The sequence below is a fragment of the Plasmodium sp. gorilla clade G2 genome (genome assembly GCF_900097015.1).
Source record: "Plasmodium sp. gorilla clade G2 genome assembly, chromosome: 6".
Lineage (NCBI taxonomy): Eukaryota > Apicomplexa > Aconoidasida > Haemosporida > Plasmodiidae > Plasmodium > Plasmodium adleri (nom. inval.).
Genome location: NC_041698.1, coordinates 889,875 through 914,649, shown reverse-complemented (window position 1 = coordinate 914,649; position 24,775 = coordinate 889,875). Strand labels below are relative to the sequence as shown.

The following is a 24,775-nucleotide window of genomic DNA, read 5'->3' as shown; positions in this document are numbered from 1 at the left end:
CATAATATTATATATAAAAGAATTAATTATTTATAAATATTTTTTCTATTTTTTTTTTATTTATTTTTTTTATTAATTATATTTATATATATATATAATTTTTTATATTTCCAAAAGGTTATATATACAAAAAGATATAAAAATATGCATTAGATAAAAAAAATAATTATTATTAAATAAAAAAAAAAAACATCATATTTTATATAATATGTATTTTTTTTTTTGTTTATTTTATATATATTACACTTAATTTAATGTTAATTTAAGAAGTATATATATTTTTATTAAATAATAAAAAAGTATATTATTTGATATATGTATATAAATAACATATATATACGAATGATATTATATATATGTACATTGAAAATAAGTACATATAATATTGAGATTTTATATAATATATATATTATATATATATATATATATATATAATATAATGTAATAATAATATTATTATATGCTTCATTATTATATTATTTTATTTTATTACGTTTTTATATTTTTATATTCCATTAAAAAGAAAATAAAAAAAAAAAATAAAATAAAAAATATGGCATATATTATAAAAATTAAATATTATTATTATATATCACTATTTATATATATATTATATATATAATATATATATTATATATTAAAATAAAAAAAATATATATTTTTTTTTCATATATATCATTGAATCCAATATGTTATTATTTTTTTTTTCTTCCTTCTTTTTTATATTTATTTTAATTTAAATTATTCATTATGATAAATTAAAAAAATATATTTATATTATATATATTTTATAATTTATGTTACATGAAATATGTATTATTATGTTTATACATGCTTTTTTGATTGTATTCTTTATTTCCAATTAAAAGATAAAAGTGTATCCCTCCATAAATAATTAATATAAAGCAATAAATAAATAATATATATAATATATATATTAATATTAATTATTATATTATCGCCTTTAAAAAAATGATAGAAACCATTATCATGTTTATATAATATTATAAATTTCCATCCTTAATACATTATCCTAAAAAAATATATATAAAATAATTAATTGATACTTAAGATATTTTATATTAAAAAAAAAGAAAAGAAAAGAATATGTATCCTTATATTGGTGTTTATTTTATAAATTCTCTCTAAAAAGTAATATTTATATAATCATTTTTGTATATGTAAAAATGGGTTTTTATTTATTTTATATACAAAAGTAGTCATTAATAAAAAAAAAAAAAAAAAAAAAAAAAAAAAAAAAAAATATTATATATATAATAAAAATTTAACAGAAAAAATTATACATGTAAATATATAAATATATATATAACTTTATTTGGCTTATACAAATCTAATGTTGCGAATATACCCAAGTATTTTTATATCCTACTTGGATATATCATTTTATTTGATCCATTTAAGTTATATATATTCTTAATCATATATATATATATATATATATATATATATATATATTTATTATTTATAAAAAATATGGTAAAATTTTCAAGAGTCCCCAAAAAGATGTATTTGTGTCTTCATTTTTCAATAAATCTATATTTTTTTCTATAAACTTTCCTTTATTTATTGCTAGATAATTCGAAAAAAGAGAAAACAAAAAAATTTTGTTTACATTTTTAAATATAAATTTTGGTATAACATTTCGATAATACATATTATAATAATTAAATAATAAAAAAATGAGATAATTGAAACTTAAGAAATAATAAGATGCCCATATGTAATAATCAGCTAAATATATAGAGCTAATAGAATTTAGAAAAAAAAAGCTACTAAAAAAGTTATGAATATTATTTATAAAATAATAATTAGCTATTTGCAATCCCAAATAATATGATGAGAAAAATGCAAAAAGTAAAGAATGAAATTTTATATGATATTTTAAAATTATATTATATTCTAAAAAATTTGACGATGTAACTAAAAATAAACTTAATAATATAGAAAAACTTAATAAGACTCCAAAAAATATTTTAGATGTTTTTGTATATTTATAAAAACATTCTTTAAAATAAGAATTTACAATATTTTTATGATACTTATTTAAATGATAAAAAAAATGTTTCGATATATATTTAATTTCATTTTTTTTATTATGACACACTTTTGTTTTAATATTTTTATATATTAAAAAATCATTATGGAAAAAAATATTACTCTTAACATCTTTTCCATTTTTTTCTTCATAACATATAGAATCATTTAAAACATTTAAATTATTTGTATTATTCAATATATGTGTATAGTTCATTTTATTCTTATTAATATTATTATTAACAATATTTATTTGATCTTTTCCATATGATATTTCATTTTTTTTTTTATTTTTTTCATAATGATCCCACTCTTTTTTTATATCATTATAATCTTCACACGATTCTTTTTTTTTCGAGGGAGAACTATTTAAAATTTTAAAATTAAAATTATGCTTGTATAAAAATATAAACAAATTTAAATCTTTTTTTTTTGTTCGGGGTCCCATAATTCCCCATATATTATAAGTCACAATTTTCCTTCTTACATTATTAAACATAATTATATTATATTCTTTTCTTTTTTTTACACTTTATAAATATAGCTTTCTCTCTTCATATTAACAACTATTATATAATATATATAAATATATATATATATATATACATACATATAACTTTCTTATTTTAAATTTCTTTTTTTCATAATTTTTTTAATTTAATTATATAAAAAATAAGAACATAAAAATATTATACAATATATAATTATTATAATTAGAAGAAACCTATTTTAATCAGAATATATATTTTTTATTTTTATATAATATCATTTTGATGGTCAGTAAAATATATATATATATATATATATATATATATATATATTATATATGTATATTTTTTTTTTATATTTTATTTTCTTTTCCTCCAAATAAATTTCTCTTCATCATTTATTATTATATTTTATATTATATATGCATGCAGAGAAAAATGCTTGACAAATAATATATTAATAATATATATTTATGACCATTGAAGAAAAAATTTACATATATATATTATATATATATAATTATAATACTTTCTTTTTTTTTTTTTTTAATTAACACGTTTATATAATAATTTTCATCCCTTATATTTATAATAATATATATTTTTATTTACTATTTCATTCTTGGTTTATTTTTTTGTTTACTTTTTCATTTTTATAATTTTATTATCATTATGTTTTTACGCTTTTATTTATACTTTTTTTTTTTTTTTTTTTTTTTTTCTTTTCTTGTTTTGTAATTTTTTTTTTGGCTCTATAAATATATGATGTTTATATATATTATTATTCACAACATTTCTACATTATATTAAATATATATATATATATTATATATATGTAATAATATATTACTTTTTTTTTTTTCTTTTTTTTTTTTTTTTTTTCATATAATTGTAAAATTATTGAATTCTTTCTTCTATATATATTTTTTGTGTATTATAAAGAAAATTTTATATATAATATATTTATTTTATTTTATTTTATTTTATTTTATTTTATTTTATTTTTTTTTTTTTTTTGTGTTATGAAGATGAAGATAATAGCAAGATCATAATCTATGAACATAAAATGAGCCCAAGAAAAAAAAAAAAAATTAATTAATAAAAGATAAAAAAAAAAAAATATATATATGTATATATGTATATATATATATATATATATATAATATTTTACAGTGCACCGATAAAAAAAATTTCAAGTCGGATTCTGGAGGAATAAAAAATATATACATATATATTATATATATTGAATACATATTTATTTTTATTTGTTAATTGTTGTCATAGTCTTGTATAGCTCTCACCAAACTACCAATATATTATATATATATATATATATATATATATATATAATATTTTTAAATGTTTATATATTTATATATATATATTTATTATTTGTTTGTTTTAAAAAATTATAAAATCCCCTACACACTCCAAATAATTTACAAATATGAAATTATTGCTACTGCTTTTTTTAGTAACTTTAAACCTTTTTCATATTAGTCTTGAATATAATGTAGAAGAGGAAAAATGCGACTATATGAATATATTTATGAAACCTTTATTTTATAATTGTTATATTTTTAAAGACCATGGAAATAAAATTCAGCAAGGTTGTTGTAAGTATTATAAAGCAGTAAGAAAAGGATATGAAAGAAAAAGTGGCAAATTATATAAATTATTTGAAGAAGAATATAATAAAAAGTATGGAAATATAAAAAATGATTTATATTCAATAAATGATATAATAAAAAATTCCATTAGTGAAAAAGATATGGATGAAATAAAATATTTATTTCCTGTGATTGGTGAGAAATTATTAAATTTGAATGGAAAAGATGGAGGTGTAAATATAAAAAGATCAATAACAGATATAGATGATTTATTAGTTGAATTTAATAATAAACATTTTAATTTGAAAGATATACAAGTGAAAATATTAAATGGAAGTACAAAAAATTATGATCCTTATTTTAATTATATAAAAGCAGATCAAAATTTTATAAAAAAAAAAGAAGAAATATTACAGAATAGTCCATTTTATAGTAAAACATGTTTTAAATCCTTAGGTGGAAAAAATTGTAACAATGGAAATAATAACAATCATTATAATAATGATAATAATTTTGAAGATGATGATAATGATGATGAAGATTTAAATTATGAATTATATGAACAATATAAAGATGATGATAATATTAATTCTTCAATTAATCATATGAATAATAAAACAAATACAAATGGTAATAATAATGATAATACAATTAATAATATACAAAATAATAGTACAAATAATAATAATAATAATAATACTTATAATAATAATGTTACATATAATCATCCTCAATATATAGAACATGAAGAAGATAATATGAACAATAAATCATCTTATTATAGCTTTACACAAAATTTTTCTATAGTTAATTTATTCTCACAAAATCCTAGAAAAATTATGCAAAAATATCTTGAATTTAAACAACATTTATCTTCTCCATCTAAAGAAAAAATGCACGGATTTCTTGATAGAGAATATTATAATACCACACAAAAATTGAACGAAGTATTAGAAGATGATTTAAAAAAAACAGGAGAAATTATTGATCAAAAAGAAAAAAAAGGTTTTGTTTCTTCATTTTTTGATGATTTAATGTCTCTAATATATTTTCCAAAAAAAAATGTAGAGTTATAAATATATTTATTTTTTTTATAAAATTATTATATATATATTTATATATATATATATATTTTTTTTTTTTTGTTCAAATGGGACTAATATAAATATTAAGTTGCAAGTTATGATATATTATTAATATGTGTATTTATTATTATTTTTTTTATGTATTTGTATATTTTATTTGTTATAATATATATATATATATATATATATATATATATGTAGATTGAAAAAATATTTTAATTTTTTATCCACGCTCAATGATTATATATACCCACGTAAATATTCTTTTATATATTTATGTGTGTATTCGTTTTAATTAATTATTTTAATTTTTTTTTTTTTTTTTGGGGTTTATTTATGTAAATATATATATATATATATATATATTTCATCTTGTTTTTTAAATCTACAACACAATTTTTTATTAAGCTTTTTATTTTAACCATTTATATATATATATATATTTTTTTTTTAATAATTAAAACTATTTATAAAACACCAATTCAATAAGAATTAATAATAACTTTGTACTTTTTTTAAAAAACACATAAATATAAATATATATATATATATATATATATATATATATGTAATGGTCGTCTTTATTTTTTTTTTTTTATTTTGTTGTGAATAGTTATTATTATAAAATAAAGCATGAACTATTAAAAATAATATTACATATGTATATCATATTTCTTATACATAATATATAATTCATATTTGTTTCTTTTTATTTTCTTTAATTTCCAATTAAGATATAAGAATGAGAGGGCCTAATAACCTCTTAAGGTATAATTTCTCTTTAATATGATAAAATTAAAAAAAAAAATATATATATATATATATCACTATTAATTAAATTTAAAACAGCTATAATGTAAAATATACATATAATTGAAAAAGAGACTCATATTAAAAATTTTGTAATATTTTATGTATGGGTTTTAAATAATATTAAGATTCATAAAGGTATATGAAATTAAAAAAATACATTACATATATTTATTATATATATATATGTACAAAATATACACACATATACAATTATATATATATAATATAATATAATATTTTTTTTTTATTTTTTTTCACAATATTAGCCGTTTCAATAAAAATATATACATATATATATATATATATATATATATATATATATATATATATATATTTTCTTTCTTTTTTTTTTTTTTGGAGAAAAAATAAAATAATGGCAAATAAATATATATAAATAAATACATAATAATATATATAATATATATATATATATATCAGATTATATTTAATGTGAGTGTGAAAAGATGTATTTAGTTTTTCTGATATGAAAATATTTATACATAATGTAAAAAGATGATAAAATGAAATTGTTTGATTCATTTTTTAAACATGCTTTGATAAGAATAAATAAAAGGAATATAATATATTTGAATGCCACTAGATGTTATTGTAATAACATAAATTATAATGCTTTGATAAATTTTCTAAATAAGAAAAATGATATAAATAAAGAAATTAATGCCTTATATTCTTTATTAGAAAGGTTGTCAAATTATAAGTACGAACAATATAAAGAAAAGTTAACTCTGAAAAATAATATAAAGGATGAAATAACAAAAATAAAAATACAAGGCAATGATAAAAATAATAATATAAATATTGAAAATGATATGAATATTTCTCAGCTGGATCATAATCAAAATGGTAATAATAATAATAATTATTATTATGATGATGATTATAAAAAACTAATATATAATTGGAAATATGATAAAATAAAAATATTTATAAGCTGGAGCCCCGAAATTATTGAAGATAAATATAAGTCCAAATGTTTCTCTATCCCAACTTATATTACATTTCATATTGTTATATCTAATAATGATATTAAGTTGAATAACATTTTATATAATTCTTATGAATATGATAACTGGAACTTTAATAAAATAATACAAACAATAAATAATCATAACAATTTAAAAGATAAAGAAAATGCACAACAACATTCAAAAAAAAATTCACAACAATATATTCGAAATTTTAAAAAGGGTGAATCTGATATACCATCATATGATTTCAAAGAATCTTCATTAGAAAAAATAAACGAACAATCACAATTAAATCATTCTATGTTATCTGATAAAAAAGAAGAACATATGAATTGTAATAATAATAATATACACACAAATTATAATAATGATGAACACATAAATAACAAAAGTCAATATAATAGTGATTATATTCATGATAAACATATTGAAGAAGAGGAACAAAAAAAAACCAAAAAAAACAAAAAAAGTTGCATAGTCGAAAAAAAAAAGACAAAAAAAAAAAAAGATGAAGATTCTTATAATGATATAATAAATTATACCATAAAGAAAAAAACAAATACAAATAATTCATTATATAATATAGAATCAATTTTAAATACAACAGAAATATATGAAGATAATATATATTATGATAAATATATAGATAAAGAAAAAAATCATATTTATTTCTTTTCCTTTAATATATCGGAATTAATGAATAATGATCAAGTAAAAAAAAAATTAAATGAATGTATTGAACCTAATTTTATAAAACAAAGTATATCGAATATAAACAATAATGATTTTTTTTTATATGTTGTATATGATTATAAAAATTTAATACATATATTTAATAATATTAAATTAAAATTAATAAATATTAATAATATATTTGATATATATATTATTAGTTCATTATTACAATTAGTTCAAAGAGGGGAAAAGTTACAAAATGTTTATAATGAATATTTAAATGTTAAAGATAAAATTCTTATAACAAATAAAATGAATGACATTCAAAATTTAAGTCCTAATAGTTTTTCATATTTTTCAAATTTTGCTCCTGAATTTAGTGATGTCATATCAGCAAAGTTTGGTGTATATGGGTGGGGAAAATATCAAAAGAAAAAAGATAAAAAAAATAAAAAAGAAAATAATGAAAATAAAAAAAATGATGATAATAATATATACAATGAAAATAATGAAAATAATAAAAATGATGATAATAATATATACAATGATGATATATGTGTGGATATATCAAATGAGAAAAAAAATAAAAAGAATAAAGAAGTAAAAAACAAAAAAAAGTTAGAGAAAAAAAACAAAGTAGAAAAAGAAAAACAAAATTATTTAAGCTTTACTCCTCATAATATAAATAACCTTCAAGATATTAAAAAACTTGTATTTGGAAATAAAAGAAATATATCAGATATCACAGAAGAAGATAATATATGTTATAGTATATCAAGAAATTGTTGTTTGATTTTATTATTTGAATATTTCATAAATAAATTAGAGCATAATTTCAACATACTAAATTTATATATAAAGGTGGAACAACCATTAATATTATGTATAAGTCATATAGAGAAAAAAGGAATTTTCTTGAATCAAAATAAAATTGAAGAAATACAAAAAAAATCAGATGACCCTTTAATATATAAAAATGAAATTGAAGAATTATGTAAGTGTAATATTAATTTAAATTCATCCAAGCAAGTCTCTTCATTGATATATAAACAGTTATTAGACATATCGATTAGTACAGATAATACGGAAGAAAATATGGTGGAAGATGTAGACGAAAATATAAATGATGATAATAATGAATGTGTAGATCAATTAGAAGCATATACCCAAACAAAACAAAAAGAAATAAAAAGCATACATAATAATAATAATAATAATAATAATAATAATGATGATGATAGTAATTGTAGTAATAATAATTATAATAATAATATAAATCACCCTTTATCAACATACACTAATAAGGATCATATATCTACTTATGATGTACAAGATACATCGGACCAATATGATAATTATATAAATGAACATAATCATTATAATAAATGTATAAAAAATAACCCTTTTTTTAATAATAATATTTCTAATCATAACATTATGAACAATCTTATAAACATTAATTACAATTCATTATATAATAAGAAGAAAAATAATCATCCATATGATGAAAATAATAAAATATACTTCCTTAACAGTAGTCATAATAATAATTATAATAATAATAATATTAACGATATGGCCAGAAACAAAAATCTACAAACCAATAATAAGTCATTAAAAATTCTGGTAGATGAAATTGAAAAAAGTAATTATATAAAAGAAAAGGAAAAAGAAAAATTAAAAAAAATTATTAAAAATATTAAATTATATAGAGAATCTAAAAAGTTAGTACAAAATTATATAGAAAATCTACCAAAATATATACAAAAAAATACAAATAAAATACACTGTAATTTTAATCAAATTGGAGCTTCAACAGGAAGATTATCTTGTGATCAACCCAATTTGCAAAATATACATTCAAGATTTCGTTGTGCTATATCTTTAAAAGGTAAGGATGAAAATGACACACATGATAATAATATATCACACATACATATGTCAACAAATAATATGTCAACAAATAATATGTCAACGAATAATATATCAACAAGTAATGTATCAACAAGTAATGTATCAATAAATAATGTATCACCAAATAATATATCACCGCATAATATATCAACAACTTATCCATTATATACCATGAAGAAAAAAAATTTAATCACCTTCGATTATAAACAAATGGAATTATTTGTTATGGCATACCTTAGTTTTGATGAACAGTTGTTGAAGTTATTAAATTATAGTGATGTATTTATAGAAACAGCCAAAGTACTTTTTAATACTAATGATGTTACCAATGAATTAAGAAGAATGACAAAAACTGTTATATACGGTATATTATATGGACAAACTGAAAATGGACTAGCCAAAAGTTTATTAATTAGCGATACTTTGGCTAGTAACCTAATAGAAAACTTTTTTCAATTTTTTCCAAATGTCTATCGATTTATGAAAATGCAGAAATTTTTGGTCAAACATATGAATTGTGTTTATACACTTATAGGAAGGAAAAGAATAATATTACCAAATATTAAAAATAAATATAGGATAAGTATGAATACACCTATACAAGGATGTGCTGCAGATATTATGAAATTTTCTCTCTTGTCATGTTTCAGTGTTCTTAATAATAATATATATAATAACCATAAGTTATTAAAAATGAATAATATAAATCCTTTAATGATACATAAAAATCAAGCCTTTTTAAATCCAACTAATTTAATTTTACAAGTACATGATGAATTATTATTAGAAAGTGAACATGATGCTACAAAATATATAATACAACTATTAAATCCAATCTTGGAAAATGCTTTTTATAATTTAATATATTATACGAATTCTCTAGATAGACTTAAACTATTATATGATTATATGCATGATCATATTTCTATCAAAACATATATAGATGTTTTACAAGATATAAATAATAAACAATATAATGATGAAAAAATATACAATGGGCTATATAATACAGAAGTATCAGAAGAATCACACATATATAATATATCAAATAATATGGATCATATATTTCAAAAATTTAATTTTAAATTGCCAATTAAAGTTGAATCAGGCGGAGTCTACAAGGAGTCTTCATAAAAAAATAAAAATAAAAGTAAAAATAAAAATAAAAATAAAAATACACACACACGCACATATATATATATATATATATATATATATATATATTTATTTATTTATTTATTTTCATATGTATTCTTATTTTTTTAAGTAATTTGTATTATTTATTGAATTAAAATTTTTCACTATTTTGAATTTTTTTAAATATATATTTTTTAAGTGTTGTTTTGTTATGACTAAAAAAAAAAAGAAATCATTAAAATGTATGTATTTGTGTTTCGCATAAGGAGGTTGCAAATTAAAGTACATAACACATAAAAAAATGAACACAACTATATATATATATATATATATGTTGTTTTAAAGGACACCTGTCCTAATACACAAAAAAAAAAATTAAAAAATAGTTTTTTTTTTTTTTTTTTTTTTTTTTTTTTTTTTTATTCTCAAATGATACATTATTTATATATACTTTTTCCTTTTAAGTGTCCGAGAATATATCTTTATCTATCGAATTTTCAAATAGATCCTTTCCCTTTGCTCTTTCCTTTTTGTTTTTTCGTATTGTCTTCTTTTCTTCTTCATCATTTGAAGAAGGTGCTTCATTCATATGTACCTTTTTTTGCAGATCTTCATTGATACTTTTCAATATTTTATTTTCTTCAATTAATTTATTAACATTAATATCTAAGTTGATGAAATTTGTTTGGAAATATTTCAATTTTTCGAGCAAAAAAGTATTTTCCTTTTTTAGCTGTTTCATTTTATGCATTATGTTTTTATTTAATTTTTCGAGTTGATCAATTTTTTTATTTTTCAATAAAAGTAAATTATGTTCACTTTGATTTATGTATTCATTTAATGTTGAAAAGTTCAAATAATTTCTTGTAGTTATTTCTTTTAAAAATATATTACAATTAGTACATTCATAAGGAGGAGAAGAAGTTGTAGGGAATAGCTGTTTGTTTATTATATCCATTTCTTTTATTTTTGAATTAATAAAATTTTCATCATGACAATTAGAAAACTCTTTCTTATATAAAGAATAATTTAAATTATCTTCATTATTTGATAAATTATTTTGACTTAATTCATTATTATCATAATTATCTTTTAAATTTATTTTTTCATTTTCATCATCAGTTAAAATAAGAAAACCATCTGAATTACTATTTATAGACAATTCTTCATCATGTATACTATTATTTTTTTTATCATAAGATATATTACCTAATTTATTTTGATTATCATTTATTTTATTTTGTTCTTTATTTGTTTGTTTATATGGACCCTTTCTATTTACGTTTTCATTGGAATTATCAAAATTATTTTTCCTTTTTTTTTTTTTTTTTTTTTTTCTTCATATATTTCATTTACTTCTTTATTTTCATCATAAATAGAATCATTATTAAAATCATCAATTTGTTCTATTAAATTATGATTTATATCTTTTACTGTATTTCTTAAATTTATATTATCATTTTTATCTTCCTTCTTTTTTTTACTATTTCTTTTTTCTGCCTTTGAATTATAATTACTATTAATCATATCAAGCATATCAAATGAAAAACTACCCCCCCCATTTTCCATTTTTTTGCATTTATATTTTTGACATATAAATAAAGGAACACTTTTTTTTTTTAGGATATCATATAATATATATTTTTATAAATTTTAACATAATACTATATATAACACACAAAAAAAAACAAAATATACATATATATTATATATATATATATATTGTTATTTATTTAGATGAGCAGATTCGTTCTTTATTTTTTTTTTATTTTATTATTTTTTTATCATAATATACAAAATATACTCTCACAAAAAAAATATACAATCGAGAAAATTATATTGTTTCTTCATCTTTTTGCTTATCAAAAGAAAAAAAAATGACAAAAGATTTTTAATTAAAGTAAAAGATATAAAAAATAATTGTATTATTACATAAAAAAAAAAAGAAAAAAAAAAAAAAATTTTAAGTTATTATAACATAGTTTTTATTCATAAAAAATATTGTTATCCAAAAAAACGACATTTGGGGATTTAAAAAAAAAAAATATATATGTATATTTTTTTTGTTATCTTATGTTTTATGTTATAAATATTTTATTTTCTTTCATCATATATATGATAAATTTTTTTAATAAATTAAAACATTGTAATTCCTTTAATTTTATATGATTTCATTTGCATTATTATTTTATTTATTTATTTATTTATTATTTGATTATTTTTTTTTTTTTTAGTTTTTAAATAACGAAAATTAAATGTATATTGAAAAGTTATTTGAAAGGAAATAAAATAAATATGTAAAAATTCACAAGTGATATGTTTATAAAAATTATAATAATAAATTCTAATAGACAAACAAAACATATGTATTTTAAAATATATTAAATATATAATATATATATATATAATATATTAATATTTTATAATTTGATTATATTTATTTATTTGTGTGAACCCTTTTTGATATTCTTAATAAATTTCCAGAATAAAAAATTGATTGTGCCATCTCCAGCATAACTATGATATAAATGATCTGAATAATTAATAATAATTTTATCTTCTCTGATGGGTTTATAAAATGAGAATAATGGGATTTTATTATTATTATTATTATTATTATTATTATTATTATCACAATTACAAAAATTAGACAGGTCATTATTTTTATTTATGGCATAATCTAAGGTATAATTCAATCCTTCTAAATAAGGTATGATCTTAAAAAAAATTCTTGAAACAAAAAATCTTAGAAAGAAGGGCTTTGCATGAATATTTTTATTATTTGAAATAATTTTAATTTCAAATAATTTATTAAAAATATAATATTGTGAAGATATATCAAGCATTATATGATAAAAAGAAAACATAAAAACACCAAAAATGATTCCAAGTAATACATCAGATGTATAATGTATAAAACCAATAATTATTATTGCATATATAAAACAAGAAAAAATAAATATAATAAATTTTATTATTTTATTATTTATATAATAAAATGAAAACATTAAAAAGATGGTTGTTGAAAAAGAATGTCCTGATACAATCAAATCAGCACATACATAAACTAAATTAGTATTTATTTTTATTATTTGTAATAAATTAAATAGAAAGTTCCCACTTTCTAAAGGTGAGCACGTATCTAATGTTGCTGGTAATGAAGTAACATAAATCAAAATTCCTCGTATAATATAAAATGATCCAATGATATATATGAATCGACACACAATAGCTATAGATAAATATATACTATTAAATAATATTATTTTAATAAAAGATAATGTTAATATAGCTATTAATGTATTTGACAATTTATAGGTAATCCAATGTGGTGGATTTACAAACAAATCATGTATTCGATCACTTAATGGTTGTGTATTACTCTTATAATAAGAATCACTATATATCATAAAAAAACCTTGTATAATTAATGAAATTAATAAAAATAATAAAGCAAATATTAATTTTATTAATAATATTTTACATAATCTATATTCACTTAATATCTCTTCTTCATTTATTGTACTATTTCTTGATATACTTAGGTTACTCATTTTTCTATTCATATTTATTTCATACATATCTGTCCCTATAGAACTTTTATCATTTTCGCTATCTGTTACTGACTCTTCATAAATTTTGGATAATTTTTTAAAATCCATTTCAATTTTTTTTTCTTTTTTTTAACAAAAATTACTTTTTATATTTTATTTTTACGTAATGAGTATTATCCCAAAACTGTGTAATTTTTATCACTTGAAAAAAAAAAAAACAAAACAAAACAAAAAAATAACATACACATATATATATATATATATATATATATATATATTTATTTATTTATTTATTTTCACGTGCATGTCTTAATTTACAACAAAAATTTTCTTCAATTTTTCTTTTTTAAAAAAAACAATGAAATATGTAACTAAATGTTTTATTAAAATATGTTATTAAAAAAGTAAAAATGATTAATTCGGAAAGTAAACAAAAAAATATACACACGTATACATACATACATATATATATATGTATCGTACATATTTTAATATATTTTTTTCTCACGTGTATTAAGCATTTATTTTAAAAATCATGCAAATATATAAAATAAAATAATATATATATTTAATAGAACTTATATATATATATATATATATATATACTTTTCTTATAATATAGGTCTCAACAACAATTTTGCAAAAATTGAATGGCGCTATAAAAACATTCAGATCTGTTCATATTAAAAAAATATACCTACACATATATATATTTATATGTAACAAATTTTATTTTATTTCTTAAGATCAATAAATGTTACTTTTTTTTTTTTTTTTTTTCTTTTATTTTGTCTTATTCTTAGACATGCCTGTTTTTATACATAGACATTAAAAACGAATTATTAAAATTGATCAAATTAATTTTAAAAAATTTATAAAAAAATAAAATAAAATAAATAAATAAAACAAAAACAGTAGGGTGTTTTATATGATTCAACATTAAGAACAATTACGAAAAAAAAAAAAAAATATAATATGATAAAATTATAAAATATATTAATTAATTTAATAACATAATCAAATATTCTACAAATCACAAATGATTTTAATATATATATATATATATATTTTATTTGTATATATAATATTTAAAATAATTTAATTACATCTTAAGAATTAAATATATAAGAAACAAATAAAAATTTATACATATATTATATATATATGTATTGACAAAAAAAAAAAAAAAAAACTTGATATGTCTTACTGAATTAGTTTTTTTTATTCATTCCAAAAAAACGTTTAAATTCCTTTATTATATTTCGTATTGTTGATAAGTTATAGGTACCATTTCCAGCGTATGAATGATAAAAATGTTCGCTGAAATCGTAATATTCTTCATTACGTACATTTTTTTTTTTAATAAGAAGACTACTTTTATTTACTGGTACACAGGTACAAAAACAATTCTATAAAAAGATAAAATATAAAATGAACATACACAAAAACATACATATATATATATATATATTTATTTATTTATTTATTTATATCACTTACCCACTCTTTGTCATATGACAATGCAAATTTCATTCGATGATCTAAAGCTTCTAAATATGTTAATGCTCTTATAAAATATTGAAACACTCTAAATCGATCTGTGAATGATCCAGAAAATCCATACGTCTAATATAAAAATTAAAATATATATATATATATATATACATATGTATTTTTTATTAAATAATAAAAATGTAAAAATTATTCATACACACAATTATTTATAATGTATTATGAAAAAAAAAAACATTTTGTATATAATATATTTCATTTTTTTTTTTTTTTTTTTTTTTTTTAAATAATATATTATAATAATTTCCACATGTTTATAATTATAAGATATATTAAATATACTATTATTTATTTTTATACTTGAGGGTAAACGGATGTATTTAAAGCGTATCTTCTTGCTGCTACATCTATAAGGTAGTGATAAAATAAAAATACAGAACCTCCAAAAACATATCCCATTAATACATCAACAGTATAATGAAATCGTGATATTATTATTATAATGTATATATAGATACTATAAAAGAAAATGGTAGTTTTCACATATATATTTCTTTCATAAAAGAACCAAAAAAATGTTAATAATGTTGTAAATGCTGTATGTCCTGATATAACTAAATCGGTACATTCATAAACTTGTGCAGTTATAATAAGATAAAATGTATACAAATTTTCAACAAACGTTTTATGTTTTAATGGTTGACATGTAGGGATAGGACATGGAAGTGTCGTTACATAAATAAAAAATGATCTTATGCAATATATAAATGATAACATAAGTATAATTCGTATTAAAATAGTTATTGATAATAAAAGTGGACAGAATAATCCGAATCTTAATAATGTTATAAATAGAAAAAACATAATACTACCATTTACAAAAGGGGTATTCATAAATGCAGGAATTTCTTTAAATATTTCATGCATCCTATCTTTTAATGGTTCATCACCTGTTTTATAATATGTGTCACTTAATATGATAAAATAACATTGTATACATATACCTATTATTCCTATTATAGTAGCATAAAACAAACGTGTTAAAAATATTTTGAGCATTTTTTTTTTATATGGGCAATTTTTTATTTCAATTGATTTTTTTATGTTTTCTTGTTCTTCAAAATAATGGCCTACAACGGGGAAAAAATTATACATACATGTATATATATATATATATATATATATATGTATAATATAGCAACAATCATGAACGTATATAAACAACACAACCATATAACCACATATATATATATATATATATATATTTATTTATTTATTTATATTATTGCTACCAATATTTGTTATGATAACTTCATCTGGAATGTCTGAGAAATTAGAACGCATTGTTTTTATTTTTCCTTTATTATCAGAATAAGAATCATTATGGTTGTAATGTTTGTCTTTAATATCATTAAAAGTTGTTATATAATTTGTACTTTCATCATTGAATGAATTATTATGTTCTATCAAAATTTTTATTGTATCATCTTGAATTATATCCTTTTCTTTTATAAAATTTTTTTCTATTTTATTATTTGGTGTATTCTCATGAGTAGATTTTGAATTTATATTTCCTTCTATCATTTTTTTTATTTTATTTTATTTTATTTATTATTTTATTTTGTTTTATTTTTGTTTTTTTTTTTTTTTTTTTGTTGTGGATTTTAATGTGGGGTGATTTGTTTATTTATTTTATTTATTTATTTTTTTAACAATTTCTCCTTATTTTATTTTCATATTGTGTAACATATTTAAAAAAAAAAAAAAAAATATATTATATATATATATATATATACATATACATATATTTATATATATGTTAAAAAGGTAGGCATATAAAAAGATTCAAAATATATTATATAAGATAAATTAAGAGGGGTACAAATGTGTGAGTTTTCTTCTTGTTTTTCTTTCCCTTTTGTACACATTTTATAGAACAGAAACATATAAATATTTAAAAAAAAAAAAAAAAAAAAAAAAAAAAAAAAAAAAAAGAAAAGAAATTATTTACATATATATATATATATATATAATATTTTTTTATTTTATATTGCATATAAAAACATTTTATATACATTTTTTAATATATACAGAAAAAAAAAAAAAAAAAAAAAATTTAGGGAAATTTTATCGTAGTTGGGAAATTGAATTAATCACTTAAAAATTAGTCATTTTTTTTTTTAATTTAAAATCTATATAATATTTTATATCCATTTTAATATTACTTTGTAGATTTTATGATTTATTTCTTCATTTTATTTTTTTATTTTTTCCTTTAATTCGTAATTCTTTAAATATTTAATTTATGGAATGGTATTTATTGACCGAATTTTTCTTTTATTATTATACTTTTATGTTTTATATTATATATTTTATGTTTTATATTTTATATTTTATGTTTTACTTTTTTTTTTTTTTTCTTTTTTTTTTTTTTTGTTTAAAAATTTCTGTCAACTTTATTTTTTAATGAATAAAATATATTTAAAAAAAATTAAAATAAAATGAGAACTTTTTACTCTTTTTTCAAAACCACAATTATATACTAATCACCCATTTTTTAAATTACGGAGATATCATTAAAATTTATTTTTTATATAATAAAAAAAAAAAACAAAAAAAAAAAAAAAAAAATGTTCTTTAAATAAATAATTTATTAAAATGTTTCAGAAATTTATATTGTAAAATATTTTATACATTTTTTGGCAAATGTTTTTTATAGACATATTATATATATATATATATACTTACATATAAATATACATATACATATACTTTTTGATATATGCATATAAAAAATAGGGTGAATGAGAATGCTTTAAATTCATTTTTTCAATTTATATGTAAATTTTTTTTTTTTTTTTTTTTTATGTGGTCTTATATAAGCCCAAATTTTATTTTTTATAATTCTATAAAAAAAAAAAAAAAATTAATTTTCTTCATCATATAAAATAAATAATATATATATGTATGTTCCGAAAAAGACACAACTTTCTCTTATATAAAATATGTGAACATAAATATTTTTTCACATCGTAAAATATTTTACACCAATATATATATATATATATATATATATATATATATATGCTTGAGAATTATCTTTTTTTTTTTTTTTTTTTTTTTTTTTATGACATATTTATTTGTTCTTCTCTTTTTAAAATATCTAGATCTTCATTGTTAAAATAATTTAGATGCATAATCGCTTTATAGTTCTCCTGATTTTTTTCATTCACATCCTTACAAAAATAAAAATAATATATTTATATGCGTACATGTGAGTCCAAAGATATTATAAAATAGGAAAAAATGTTTATACAATATTATGTATTAATCTACTAAAATATATATATATATGAACATATAATTATATTATCATTACTATTAATTCTTCAATCTCGTTTTTTAATATATTAAAATCTTGAAACTTTTCATTTAATGTGTTATTTAATATTTCATTATTTTCTGGATTATTGGACTCCTTCCACTTGTTTAACTATTCAAATATAAATAAATAAATACATATATTAATATATATATATATATATATATATATATATATATATATATATGTTTACGTTGTATTGATATTCATTATTAAGTTTTTTTTTTTTTTTTTTATTTCCCCTTACTTCTATAGTGTTTACTTCTAAGGATTCATTTTTTAACTTCATTTTGGTCTCTAAGAAATAATTCTTGAAAAAATAAAATTAATGTCACACAATTTATTTTCCACATTAATTTTATTTAATAAAAATATTTGTTCATTTTATTTATTTATTTATTTATTTATTTATTTCATATTTTTCTTTATCCAAATTATACCTCTAATAACAACTTTTGAAGATAATCATATAACTTCATTTTATTTTGATCATATATAGTTTTATATTCATTTGTTATTTTTGTGAGTAACATTTTCTTTACATCTGTTTCTAGTTTTAATTCATGTAGAATCTTTTGTTGTTTTTTTCTTTTTTCTTTAATTTTTTTCAAATCATTTCTTAAGTTTTCATAGTCAACAATATTCTTCTCTAATTCATAAGCGTCTCTTTCCACACCTTCTAAAATCTCTTAAAAAATAAATGTCGATAGACATCATTAAATATTATTGCACCTATTTTACCCAATTATATATATATATATGGATATATATTTATTGCGTCTTACTTCTTTGAATGGATATGTTTTTTTTTAGTTGTTCTAAAGACTTTCTTTTTGAAAAATAATTTTTTTTCTTATTAAGTTTTTCTTCCTAATATAAATAAATATATATATATATATATATATATATATATATATATATGTATGTATGTTTGTTTATATTGATACACATTTACCATTTATAAATAACAGAATTTACTTTTATATTTCTATTTATGATGTTGTACCTCTAATTTCTGTATTAGATCCAATTGATCATCCAGAATTAATTTGAAATAATTTTGTATATTAAAAATTTTTTCATTATAAGTCTTTAAGATATTTCTTTTTTATAATAAATACATACATATGTATATATGTATATATGTTTTTTTTTTTTTTTTTTTTTTTTTTTTTTTTATTTAAATTTTTTACTTTATTCGGTCATTTTTTTCCTTTTGTAAATTAAAAATAATTTTTTGTCTTTCCTTATCCATTTTATCTCTTTGCTGATCACAAGAAACAATAAATATTTTTCTTATATAGATATTAAATTTGTGTATGAACAAATTTATATATATATAAAGATATATATATATATATATAATAAAAGTATTTTTTTTTTTCATTTCAACCATATTAATTTTTCTCGAATAGTTATCTTTCATTTTTTTGAGACATATTGTAAATTTTCTATTTATATTATCAATAATTTTATTTTGTGATAATATGATGGAATTTAATTTGTTTAAATGCTTGATGCTTGTTACTGTGGTCAGCTTTTCAAAGTCTTTATTGGATTTCTGTTCTTTCTTATCATCTCTTATAAGAAAAATACAAAAAAAATATATATACATAAATATATTTTCATCGTTTGTAACGTTTCTTTATTTTAAAAAAAATTTCTCGTCAAATAAATTAAAAGTTTTAAATCACATTATTACTCCATTCTTTTGGATAACGTATCAATCTCAATTTCATTCTTTGTTAAATTATTTAAGAAATTTTCATAACATTTTAATACATATTTATTTATCATATTTTCTATATTCCTTTCTGATAGTAATTTATGAGACCTTTTTTCTTCAACTTCTATTTCTTTATTTTTTAATTCCACATTTAATATCTTCGTATGAGGAATCATAAATAAGTAAATAAATAGATAAATATATAAGTACATACATAAATACATATATATATATATATATATATATATGTGTCCTTTTTCTTATTAACCTTAATGTCATGATATCCCAAAAATATTTGACCATCTATATTTTTTATTTTCACACTTAAATCCTCAACATTATTTTGCTCTACATTTATTTCATCATTTATTTTGTTAAGCTAAGAGAAGAAAACAAAAAATTAAATAATAAATAAATATAAATAAATAAATAAATATATATATATATATATATATATATATATATATATATATAACGATTATATGATAATATATTTTATATTACAATTTACCTCTTTTATTAATATAAGTTTTTCTTCTCTCTTTTTGGAAGTTCCCTTTTTCTTAGGATTCTTCATTTGTTGAAGCAAACCTTTTTAAAATAAATGTTAAAATGAATATTATAAAATTGAAGAGTAATGCGTATATTTTTTTATTTTTTTTATTTCACATGTCCTCTAAAGGTGTATACAATTTGAAAAATTTTGTGCTGTTATTTATTAAATGACATTCAAAAAAAAAAAAAAAAAAAAAATTACAATAACTATATTATAATATGCTTATTATTCATTAATTATTTCTAAGAATAAAAAAAAAAAAATAAAAAATAATAACAATATATTTTAGTAAAACGCACGTGTCATATATATCCTATACACACATATATATTAAGACAAATTTTTTTTTTGTGTTGAAAAAAAAAAAATAGAAACAATCATAGGTTCATAAAATGACATTAATTTATTATATAGAATAATATGAAACCTTTTATTCACAAAATGAATAATATACCTCTTAATATTAAGAAGACATAGAAAATTCTCATCATTTAATTAATTAAATATGAACAACGTTATATTATATATATCTTACATACTTCTCATATATTATTATAAAAATGTTTGTTACAGATTATTTGTAAATTCTCGAGAAAAGAGATATAGAAGAATTAAAATGGAGCACCAACATATATATATATATATATATATATATATCTTTCAAATTATAAGGAGAAAACATTTTATTATCGTATGATGATAATGAATTAATTTTTTTTTTTTTTTTTTAAGAAAAAATGAATTCTTATATATCTTGAAGACCTTTTCTTTTGTTGTGGTAGTGAAAATGTTCATGAGATTTTTAAAAATATAAAAATTAAAAAAAAAAAAAAAAAAAAAAAAACATATATATATATATATTCCCCTTATTAATATCTCTTCAAAGTTTCATATTATATCATATTAATTTTTTTTATTTTTTTTATTTTCCAATACCTTAATATCATAATTTTTTGATTATTTGGATCATGCGACATCGACCTTAATAATAGCTCAGTAAGTATAAAAAAAAATCAAATATAATATAATTGAATATAAAATAATTCTGAGTTAAAACAAAAATATATAATTAATTATATATATATATATGTTCTTTTTTTAATGTTTCTTTTTTAAAATATATTTATATATATATATATATTTTTATATATAAATATTTATAATATTGTCTACATAATCTATGTATTCTTTATTTTTGCAACTTGCTCATTCATTCCATAAATATTTCTTTTTATAAAAAAATGTGGTTCAGTTATAATATTTTCGCAGTTACAATATTTGGTTTATTAATTAGGAGAGGTAAAAAAAATAAATAATATTACATATATATATATAGATATATATAAATTTATTTTAATTATTATACAGGTTGTGCATCCGAGTCTTATAACACAGGAGGTAATAAAAAAAAAAAATATATATATGCACATTTATAAATATACGTTGGAATATATATGTATTAATATAATATTTAATTTCTATTTTTTTTATTTTAAATATATTAGTTCATGCAACAAAGGACAATGATGAAGGTAAAATGAAAAATTATGGACATTATATATATATATATATATATATATATATTGTAATATTTTTTTTATATATCACTTAAGCTATCTCAACCCCTATACATGAGAAAGGTAAAGAAAAAAAGAGAATATCCAAATTATATATAATAAAAGACATTAATTAATACATATATATGTAAGTGTTTATTTCTTCTTTGCCTTAGAAATTTATACTCCCACACAATCCATAGGTAAAGAAATAAAAACAAAAAGAAAGTCAAGAATATATATATATATATATGTATACTTTTTATTTATTTATTTTTTTAATTTTGCACATTTTATTATAAAACAGAACCTGATTCCCCATCGGTACATAATATAAAATAAATAATAAATCATATAAAAATTTCTTATACAATATATTTTTATTTTTTTCTTATATTCAATCATCTTAGGATATAGGTAAACTATATAATTGAAAAAATGTTTTTGAAAGAACAAATAAATAAGTAGAACAGTTTGTATACATAATAATGAATACACAAAAAATATATTATCTTTTAAATTATTTATAGTCACATATATATATATATATATATATATATATATATATGTGTACATTTACTTATTTTATTATTATTATTTTTTTTTTTCTTATTAAAATATAACAGAAGAATATAGAACCCCTTTAAAAGATACCCAATGTTCTTATGTAGATGCAAATTCAATAAAAGGATTTATAAACATTAATTTAGATAGCATTTTTGATATTGACTTAAAGGAATATTATTTACATGATGAGGTAATAAAAAACCAAAAAAAAAAAAAAAAAAAAATGCATATGTATATTTGTATATTTATAATTTTAAAGTCATAATTTTATATTTTCAACATATTTAGGATAATTTGGAAAATAAGGAAAAATCTGAAGATTTAGTATGTATAGAGACATATGTAAAAAAGACTAATGAAATATATTACAATATGTCAGATACAAAAGATGAGGCATATTTATACATATGTAAAATGTGTAAGCATATATATAAGGATATAGAAGAATGTAGAGAAAAAAAAATGCAGTTGATGATAAGAAATATGAGTAAAGAAAAAAAAAATTAAAAAAAAAAAAAAATTAAAAAAAATAAAATTAGAACATGCATATATTTAGACATGCTAATAATTTTTTTTTTATAAATAAGATAATAATTAGTAATCATATTGAGAGAAAACCTAAACATATAATATATATATATATATATGCATATATTTTTTATATTTTTATGTAGGAATAACTGTGCCCCAGATACGATTAAAATATGAAAAAGATAGTAAGAAAAAAAAAAAAAAAAAAAAAACAAATAAATAAATATACATACATATATATATGTATATGTGTTAGATAACCAATTTGATGTGGAAGGTTAAATGTATAAAACCCATTGTATATACTCATGAATACATGTTTAATTTTATAGGTAGAAATAATCAAGAAATAATTATTAACACTCCAGTGACATATGTACTGTCAAATTTAGTGTCTAGCTTAATAAAAACAGTGACATATAATACAGATGACCTTAATAATTCCTGTAAAGTTTTAATAAACATGTTACATTTAGATTTATTGAAGATAATAAACAGTTTACAATATTATCATGGTATCTTTAATGGTTTAACTGAAAAACATTTAATTGAATTCCGAAAAATATTTCTGAAAAAAGAAAAAATAAATAAAGAGGAAGATAATGATAATGATAATATATGGGAA

At 17.1% G+C, this 24,775-nt stretch overlaps 8 protein-coding genes across 8 annotated transcripts in view; 3 read left to right on the top strand and 5 right to left on the bottom strand.

The window, feature by feature from the left end:
- Positions 1–1,483: 1,483 nt before the first annotated feature.
- On the bottom strand, positions 1,484–2,503 carry PADL01_0623600 (conserved Plasmodium membrane protein, unknown function; the record flags this gene model as incomplete). The annotated part of the gene is made up of 1 exon (XM_028680974.1): positions 1,484–2,503. One exon carries the CDS (start codon positions 2,501–2,503, stop codon positions 1,484–1,486), a length of 1,020 nt encoding a protein of 339 aa, XP_028537398.1.
- A 1,487-nt stretch (positions 2,504–3,990) lies between these two features.
- Positions 3,991–5,229, top strand: PADL01_0623500 (conserved Plasmodium protein, unknown function; the record flags this gene model as incomplete). The annotated part of the gene is made up of 1 exon (XM_028680973.1): positions 3,991–5,229. The coding sequence occupies one exon, from the start codon at positions 3,991–3,993 to the stop codon at positions 5,227–5,229; it is 1,239 nt and encodes a 412-aa protein (XP_028537397.1).
- A 1,343-nt stretch (positions 5,230–6,572) lies between these two features.
- On the top strand, positions 6,573–10,763 carry PADL01_0623400 (DNA polymerase 1, putative; the record flags this gene model as incomplete). The annotated part of the gene is made up of 1 exon (XM_028680972.1): positions 6,573–10,763. The coding sequence occupies one exon, from the start codon at positions 6,573–6,575 to the stop codon at positions 10,761–10,763; it is 4,191 nt and encodes a 1,396-aa protein (XP_028537396.1).
- Positions 10,764–11,226: 463 nt separating this feature from the next.
- PADL01_0623300 (conserved Plasmodium protein, unknown function) lies at positions 11,227–12,335 on the bottom strand (the record flags this gene model as incomplete). Its single annotated transcript, XM_028680971.1, is given in 2 exon segments — positions 11,227–12,036; positions 12,054–12,335. 2 exon segments carry the CDS (start codon positions 12,333–12,335, stop codon positions 11,227–11,229), a joined length of 1,092 nt encoding a protein of 363 aa, XP_028537395.1.
- Positions 12,336–13,207: 872 nt separating this feature from the next.
- PADL01_0623200 (sphingomyelin synthase 2, putative) lies at positions 13,208–14,428 on the bottom strand (the record flags this gene model as incomplete). The annotated part of the gene is made up of 1 exon (XM_028680969.1): positions 13,208–14,428. The coding sequence occupies one exon, from the start codon at positions 14,426–14,428 to the stop codon at positions 13,208–13,210; it is 1,221 nt and encodes a 406-aa protein (XP_028537394.1).
- Positions 14,429–15,531: 1,103 nt separating this feature from the next.
- Positions 15,532–17,416, bottom strand: PADL01_0623100 (sphingomyelin synthase 1, putative; the record flags this gene model as incomplete). Its single annotated transcript, XM_028680968.1, has 4 exons — positions 15,532–15,729; positions 15,821–15,946; positions 16,193–16,962; positions 17,173–17,416. The coding sequence occupies 4 exons, from the start codon at positions 17,414–17,416 to the stop codon at positions 15,532–15,534; spliced, it is 1,338 nt and encodes a 445-aa protein (XP_028537393.1).
- A 1,541-nt stretch (positions 17,417–18,957) lies between these two features.
- On the bottom strand, positions 18,958–21,517 carry PADL01_0623000 (conserved Plasmodium protein, unknown function; the record flags this gene model as incomplete). The annotated part of the gene is made up of 11 exons (XM_028680967.1): positions 18,958–19,068; positions 19,212–19,325; positions 19,462–19,524; positions 19,655–19,902; positions 20,000–20,084; positions 20,221–20,317; positions 20,408–20,481; positions 20,608–20,794; positions 20,917–21,098; positions 21,209–21,319; positions 21,452–21,517. The coding sequence occupies 11 exons, from the start codon at positions 21,515–21,517 to the stop codon at positions 18,958–18,960; spliced, it is 1,338 nt and encodes a 445-aa protein (XP_028537392.1).
- Positions 21,518–22,737: 1,220 nt separating this feature from the next.
- The window catches only part of PADL01_0622900 (conserved Plasmodium protein, unknown function), a gene marked incomplete at both ends in the record, with an annotated part of 3,016 nt that continues 978 nt past the window's right edge, over positions 22,738–24,775 (top strand). The window contains 11 exon segments of the mRNA XM_028680966.1: positions 22,738–22,795; positions 22,865–22,896; positions 22,908–22,952; positions 23,002–23,028; positions 23,107–23,136; positions 23,229–23,252; positions 23,463–23,469; positions 23,679–23,809; positions 23,908–24,106; positions 24,294–24,335; positions 24,483–24,775. The exon segment at positions 24,483–24,775 is cut by the window's right edge and continues 978 nt beyond it. Of these exon segments, the coding sequence (XP_028537391.1) occupies positions 22,738–22,795; positions 22,865–22,896; positions 22,908–22,952; positions 23,002–23,028; positions 23,107–23,136; positions 23,229–23,252; positions 23,463–23,469; positions 23,679–23,809; positions 23,908–24,106; positions 24,294–24,335; positions 24,483–24,775 (888 nt within the window).